The sequence below is a fragment of the Mesitornis unicolor genome, unplaced genomic scaffold (genome assembly GCF_000695765.1).
Source record: "Mesitornis unicolor isolate BGI_N332 unplaced genomic scaffold, ASM69576v1 scaffold9485, whole genome shotgun sequence".
Taxonomy (NCBI): Eukaryota; Metazoa; Chordata; class Aves; order Mesitornithiformes; family Mesitornithidae; genus Mesitornis; species Mesitornis unicolor.
This window is the reverse complement of record NW_010187546.1, coordinates 27,829-35,844: the sequence shown is the minus strand read 5'-3', so window position 1 is coordinate 35,844 and position 8,016 is coordinate 27,829. Positions and strand designations below refer to the sequence as shown.

Genomic DNA, 8,016 nt, shown 5'->3' with positions numbered 1-8,016 from the left:
CTGGTGATACCACTGCCGTGACTGTTACCAAAGCAGTACAGGCACCCACACACCCCAACCACAAAGACATCAATGGAGAAACTGAGGAGGAAGACGCAGAAGTAGCAGCAGCTCTGGCTGCACTGGAAGCTGCAACTGCAGGGGAAGACCTGGAAGATGATGACGAGTACTAGATGAAGGTTTCTTTCTAATACACTGGGTAAGATCCAGATTTTATTTCTGGATCTATATGAACACATGTACAGCACATATGGACAGCTGTTATGAACAGCATATATAAAAGGAGTTGGGACTCTGTCCCTTCAGCTGTTTTATACAGCCTTTTAGTTCCTGCTGCCTGTGGTACAGAAGTGCTCCCTTGGCTAATGGTAATACTAACATTTCTCTATGGGGCCAACCAGGAGGGCAAAGCATCATTTCTTCCTTGCAGGATATTCTGCTGTACACCCACTTCACCTAGACTTATGCAAATGTTTCCTTTGGTTTTGACCCTCAAGAGGGTCTGTGCACACTGTATGTTCCAGGTTCAGAAAACTTCCATTATTTAAAATGGAACTATAGAAGCTATGGAGTTAGAAACCACAGATTTTCATCATGTTAGCATGAAAAAATATAACGGGCCCAAAGTTCAATGAACTAATGAGGTATGAAATAGGGAAGGTAACTTGGCTTGCACTTCACTGCGGCTATGGTTCCATTTCAGATTAAGCCTAAATCAGTACATGGGCAGCTGTCATTAGAATGATAACCTTCTCTCTTCCCTTACACCTCCCCTGGACTTTTTGATACCCCAGGTGACCTGCTTCACTTCATTAAAACAGCAGAAGCCTAGCCAAATAAAAGCAAGTGGATAATTTTCTGTTGTTTAATGAGCTGGAGTAGCTCATGTAAGAATTGTACACACAGTATCAGAGGTTCTGGAGAGGGATCAAAACTCAATCCTACCAGTTGAGATAGATTAAAACTGTTGCGAAACCACAGCCTGAGACCTCTCAATTCTGCTAAATTTTCCAGGTGCACATCACTTGCCCTAATACAGTTTGCAAACAGGTTGCATCTCTAACTTCCCAGCAAGATGTGTTTCGTTTATATACAGACACCAAGAGCTAGTGTGGACCCATCCCTGGCTCTGCTGCAGTCCTTAAACTTACAGCAGGGAAGGGATCAAGCTTCCAAGTTGAATTAAGTGTAAGATCTGAAAATATCAGAGCTGCATGACTGGAGTGTTCACTCTTTCTCTCATCTTCAGACTGCTATGTTAATCTTTCTTGTGGGAAGCAAAGGAGATAAGAGACCAACTTGGTGCTGCCATTTTATCAAAAGTGGGATCTCAGTGGTTGAACTAGAAAGTGCTTGACATTTTATACCGAAATTTTGTGGCTTCTGAGTCTGTTATAAACTCTTAATAAATTTTTTTAATCATACAAAAATCAACTGGTGGCTTTTGTGCTTTATGCATTTTCTGATTATGTAACACTTGCAAAAAAAGAAGTACTATAAGATAGATCCTTTACTAGTTATATGAAAAGCACCAGCTATGTATTTTCCAACAGTATATGCTGAATCCTAGTCTAACCATTAACACACAAGGATCAGAATATTAGGAGGTGTGTTTTAAGTAATATGTATACATTTAAATTATTTATGTTAAAATACACATTCTTTCTTTTCCTCCAAATACTGGAAGACCAAATCAAGATTTCAATTTCTCACAATATTAATGATATCCCTCAGAGCAACTAAAAAACTTCAAGTCTTAGCTTCAAGAGAACTAAATTCAGCCAAAGTCACCACATTGTCTCTGCAAAATAAAAAAGCTTTGTATGTTTTTAAAGTATTGCAGTACTGTTTATCATTCGATTTCTCTACCACTTTCATAATTTAGTAGGCTCCTCTAAGCATTTTCATAAGTGCATACAAGTTTTACATGCACATTCGCGTACCAAAGATTACGATAATATTGAATGACAGTGGCAGACTACTTGCACATTGCATATTAGTAGTTATGCTTATGACAGGACGTCGCATATCTCTGCATTTATATTTTTAGGGCCCCGAGGGCATCATGAGGCCTGACTGTCCCTGCCCATGTGCCATCACTCCCCCTGCCCTGCCCAGGGCCCAGGAACCCATTTCAGCCCCCCAGGGGCATCAGAATCACAGAATATTAGGAGTTGGAAAGGACCTCGAAAGATCATCCACTCCAACCCCCCTGCCAGAGCAAGATCACCTAGACTAGGTCACACAGGAACATGTCCAGGTGGATTTTTAATGTCTCCAGAGAAGGAGACTTCACAACCTCTCTGGGCAGCCTGGTCCAGTGCTCTGTCACCCTTACAGTAAATACGTTTTTTCCTTATGTTCAGACCAGTCTGGCCATGGACCCCACCGAGCTGGGCCTACCTGGAGGCTGACAGCCTGGGTCAGCCTTGGCCTGGCCCCACTGGAAATGCCTGATGCCCGGCACTGGGGTCACCCCAGTGCCCCCCGGCCTGCCCTGATCCCCGGCTGGGGCAGTGGGACAGTTCTTGGCTGCAAAGCCCAGCCCTGCTATCCCTGGGGGAACCTTCACCACTCCCCACATTCCAACCCCAGGGAACCACTGGCCCCTGCTGCACGAAAAATTATCTAAGTAAAAAAAAAGAAGTTAAAGAAAGAAATGCGACAAATGACCCAGGAAGTGTATCTGATTTTTCAATATGCACTTGATTATATTTTTCTAATCTGAACTCCATCCTGAATTTTGAGTGCAAATCACAGCAAGTTTTCATCCTGCTCCCCAAGAATTAAAACACAGTTGAGGAGAGCACCTGATCAAACCCAACTGCTGCCCTGGTCACATCAAACCAGGCCTCTTTTCTAGGGGCGAATGCCCCCAGTCATGGACCACCAGACTTAAATCCTCCGCAAGAGGTCTGCTAGGCCACAAGCATCACATTTCTTGCAGCCCAAGTCTTCTTAAATGTCAGAAAAGTAAAAAAAACAGTTTAAAGTAAGTACATTCATTGCATTGGAAATAACTGGTCAGTGCTTGTCTTGATCAAAAAGTGTCAGCCATTTGCATACCTCAAATCTGCAGGATATGGAAGGCTTCCACAAAATAAACCTATGAGGGATCACTAACATTCAGACTTCTCTTGTCTGCTATCTAAAAGAACTTCGTGCAGCTGTGTATATTTATATATATATATACACACACACGCACACATACACACACACACGTATACACACATATAAACACACACACGTATACACACACACACACAGACGTATATACACACACATACACACATATATATAGTATACAAGTTATTTTCTTTCTTACATGGTGTTTCTATTTATATATGTGTTTATTGCCCTTCAGGTCTACCATGTCATAGCTGACTGTCAGTAATTCTTAGCCATTTCTCAAACTGCAACACACTTTTCATAATAAAAGTGAAAGAAAAAAAGTGAAAAGTGAAATCAATTATTTCAGAAATAATTTTAAAATACCACACAATTTCCTACATAAAAATCAGCTTTTAAATAATTAGGTGGGAAGAAAATCTTATTCAGTCCCCTCAGCTGCTGATGCAAAGAAACACAAATACAGCCACCTTGAACCATCCATTTTGCTGAGATAATTGTGACAGTAAAATTTAATATCTTGAGAAAACAGAGGAAGTAACAGGAAAAAAAAAAGTTACAGAAATCAGAAATAAACTGTGTATTTTAAGACCTGTCTCGAATACCACACAGCTTTTAAGACACTTCTTTATCCCCAACATCGTAACTTCAGATATCAAACAATTACGTTTCCTATATTCAGAGGACTCACTTATGAAGTGGAACCTAAATATTTCAGTTTTCCTGTGATACAAAAGGAATTAATGAGGGAGCTGGTTGACCAACATCTATTTTTAATGTTTCTATATTTGATGCAATCCTATGCAGGGAAGAGTGAAGACACATGTAGCAATAAAGAACAGGCAACAGGATAGGAAACCACTATGAAAGCTGACATTTCTGTGAAAGACTTTGCATCTTGGAACCTCATGTTTTACTAGTTATTCACCAAAGCTGGTAACACAGTTTAAAGGAAAACAGTAATCTTCCCATGTATAAGCAGAGAGACACTGAGTAAGAGTAAGCTTAGCAGCTTCACATTTAGTGGTCAGTCACCACTAAATCATGAAAAAGTTTTTAGATCACTGCAGAGATTCTAGATAAGACAAAAGGAGTGGAAGACTGCCCAGTCCACACAACTCAAGGAAGTTAATTATTTCCTAGAGAAAACATTAGGGGAGGAAGTTTATTTACAGAGCAACAGAAGAACTTGAAATTTGATACTGCAGAATTCTTCAGCTTAGCAAATAAAACCCTAACAAGAAAGCAGGAACCTGGAAATAGATAAAGTCCACATGGATTATCTTAATTTTTTTTCTTTCGGTTTTAAAGAACAAAGGCAATCAGCTAGGCAAGTGTTGCTATGGAGACTTCCCATTAAAAATTAAAAATCCAGAAACAGTATCTTTTTCTAAAAGATACTTAAGATTTGATTGCTTTAAAGTAATATAAAAATACTGCGTTTAATCACCATTTAAATAATGAAACAAGAAGCATTGACTTAAAAATAAAAAAATTAATCCTGACCTTGTGTTGTATTTGTAGTCTCAGTTTTCCAAATGTGATTTAATTTTCCAAAAGATTGATTCTTGCTGATGTAGCACATTTTGCTAGATGAGAACAGAATATCTCAACATTGATTAAGGCCTGTGTATATGGTATTTCATACATTTAGTCAAATGTCAATATTGTACATTTTAATTACATTGAAACAATGAAGCTTAGTAGATTACTTATATGAAATTATGGTATCTCTCCTTGAATGTAGATGGAAATTGAAATCAATCTAAATTGTGCAAGAGCATTACTTCAAAAGTAAACATACTAACTTCATTAAAATGCTGAATACACAAGAAAATAAGTTTATCAAAGTCAGTCTACACTGAAAATTAATTTATTTTTAAAGGCACTTTTATCAACAGAATTGTTTCAGACACTGTCCGTCTAGGTTGTAGAACACCTATATCATATAATTTTTAAGAGTAACCGTTAGAAGTAAGTTTAAGACTTTCTCATGGGTCTTTCCAACATGAACTGCCCTTGACAAAGACAATTTTTCTTACCATCATGAAATCAAAACAAACTCAGCTCCTTTCCTGACCAAATTTCATGCATTCACAAACACAGCTAGAGACCTCAGTCACAGGACTTCCTTCCCATTAACTATTTCATTTGGCATCTCAGGGAGGTTTGGTTTTCACCTTTCCTTCATTTTCAACCTTCACCATCATTTTCTGAACTCCAGATCAGACAATCTTTTAACTGAACTAGGTGGATAAACAGGAAACACTGCCTGCACCTACAAATGATGCTACTACTGACTGACCATTTCTGCAAATTCTGTCCCACTGGCTGTGGGACTTTTTCCATTTCAAACATTGAGCTGTTGATATTTTGGAAGAAGCTAAATTCATCCTGGATTCTATAAGAGATTGAAATAGATTATAGCGATTTTATGCCTTAACATAAGCAGTCATGGCTTTTTAAAATTTTTATTGTTAAATACAATTTTAACTTTGTTAACATGGTTTAATCCAACTTCACAACAGAACTTTATATTAAAACAGACTTAATCCTCCACTTCCCACTTCTTCCTCCCTTAGTCAGAGAAAAGCCATATTGCTTCGTACAACTTAATTCAGAGAACACCATTCTCTCAATGAAGCAGGAAAGACTGTCTTGATTATATTTTTTTTTTAATCCAGTTGCTGAAGTACAGATCCCAAGCAGTCATCTTGCAACCTGAACTATGGAGGTTACAACATTCCCTGCTCTGGAACTTGATTGAAATTATTATAGATTAAATAAGTCTTTGCTGTACTTCATAATTCAATTACTGTACATTACGAACTGAAAGACATTTTATTTTGCAGCAAAATAGAAAAAACAAGTCTTTCAGGAAATACAGCATCATAATGCTGTGTCAGGTTGCAGATGACGTAAGTACTGAACTGATCCCACAATAAAACCATATCAAATGAAGACTGCAATTTGTTTGCTCATTGAGCTCCCTTCTATTTACTCTAAGATAGGGAGCAGATTGATTTTTATGAGGGTGCAGAAGCAGAAAGGAGAAAGGCAACACCCTCAGCTACTCACCTGAACCTCAAGCACAGCCAGATTTTCTAATAGTCTGTGATCACACATGCTATCCCTTGCTCTTAACACTTGGAGCTGTACCAAGCAATAGCAAGTAGCTTACCTAGAAGGAAAGGAATCACAGAATCACAGAATACTAGGAGTTGGAAGGGACCTCAAAAGGATCATCCAGTCCAACCCCCTCTGCCAGAGCACGATCACCTAGACTAGGTCGCACAGGAACGTGTTCAGGCGGGTTTGAATGTCTCCAGAGAAGGAGACTCCACAACCTCTCTGGGCAGCCTGTTCCAGTGCTCTGTAAACCTTACAGTAAAAAAGTTTTTCCTTATTTTCAGATTGAACCTCCTAGCATAGGAGGAAGGTAAGTAACAAAGGCAAGAGTCCCTGGTGAGGATGCACCTCTAATACTACATTCAGTTTTGGGCACCTCACAAGACACTGAGGTGCTGGTGCAGGTCCAAAGAAGGGCAATGAAGCTGGTGAAGGGCCTAGAGCACAAGTCTTATGAGGAGCAGCTGAGGGAACTGAGGTTGTTTAACCTGCAGAAAAGGAGGCCCAGAGCACCTTATCGCTCTCTACAACTGCCTGAAAGGAGGTTGTAACCAGGTGGGTGTGGGTCTCTTCTCTCAAGTAACAAACAAAAGGACAAGAGGAAATAACCTCAAGTTGCACCAGGGGAGGTTTAGATTGGGTATTAGGAAAAGCTTTTTCACAGAACAGGTTGTCAAGCATTGGAACAGGCTGTCCAAGGAAGTGGTGGAGTCACCATCCCTGGAGGTGTTTAAAAGACGTGTAGATGTGGCATTTAGGGACATGGTTTAGTGGTAGACCTGGCAGTGCTAGATTAATGGTTGGACTCAATGATCTTAAATGTCTTTTCTAACCTCAGCAACTCTAGGATTCTAAATTTCCACAATTGCAATATAAGCTGTGTTACATGACGAGACTTTGCCATGGCTAGAAGTCACACAGGTTTCTCCCCAGTCCATCTCCAGAACTGAGGAAATATTAAAAAGATTTTTAACGCACAAGTTTCAGTTTGGTAGATAAAAGTGACACGGGTTAATCTAACAAGTATATAGCATACTTTGCCAGAACAATGCCACAGCATGATTTTGGTTATTGTTAATGATTACTCTCCTGTTTATGCAGACTTACACGCAAAACTCATCCAGTTAGCATCTGCAAAAAAGAACTGTACTAAAGATCCAACATCAATCAAAAACAAGGCAAATCATCAAAAGCCCTACAAAATATTACACACTTTCCACCCTGACTGGGAATTACCTTTCGAGTCATCCATGAGCCTTAATTACCAGCCGATTGCACACTGGTATTGTTTTGACATATGCCACACAGATCCTGTTCTTCCTCACTTCTTTGATTACAAATTTGACTTAAGGAGAAGCTGACGTTGTTCCTTTTATTAACTGCGGCTGCCGCTTCCAGGCCGTCGGCAGGGCGCTGGCAGGTGAGGCGCGGAGAGGCCTCCCGGGCACCCCTCTGCCCCAGCCCCGGCGCCTGGGCCGGGCTGCCGCCGCCTTCGCGCTTCCTCACCCTTTTCCTTTCCCAAAACGCTATTGTAGAGAAACAGTGAAGCACCTCAGGTCTCCGGCACTTCAGATCTCCGATAAAATTAGGGCTTTTTAATTTATTTTATTTATTTTATTTTTTTTTTACACTAACATACTCCGGAAGTTTTCTGAATGATCAATTAAAGCTTCAACAGCGCCCTCTGCTGCCAGCAAATACATTTTCAGCTGCTCTATGCAAAAATCTGCTCATAGCTGACACAAAACATCACATTCC

General features: G+C 39.9%; 1 protein-coding gene across 1 annotated transcript in view; it reads left to right on the top strand.

Annotated features, from left to right (window-relative positions):
- Positions 1-173, top strand: part of LOC104541427 (chromosome unknown open reading frame, human C4orf19) — a 2,044-nt gene extending 1,871 nt beyond the window's left edge. Inside the window, exon 2 of the mRNA XM_010185487.1 lies at positions 1-173. This exon is cut by the window's left edge and continues 791 nt beyond it. Within this exon, the coding sequence (XP_010183789.1) occupies positions 1-173 (173 nt within the window).
- Positions 174-8,016: the final 7,843 nt, after the last annotated feature.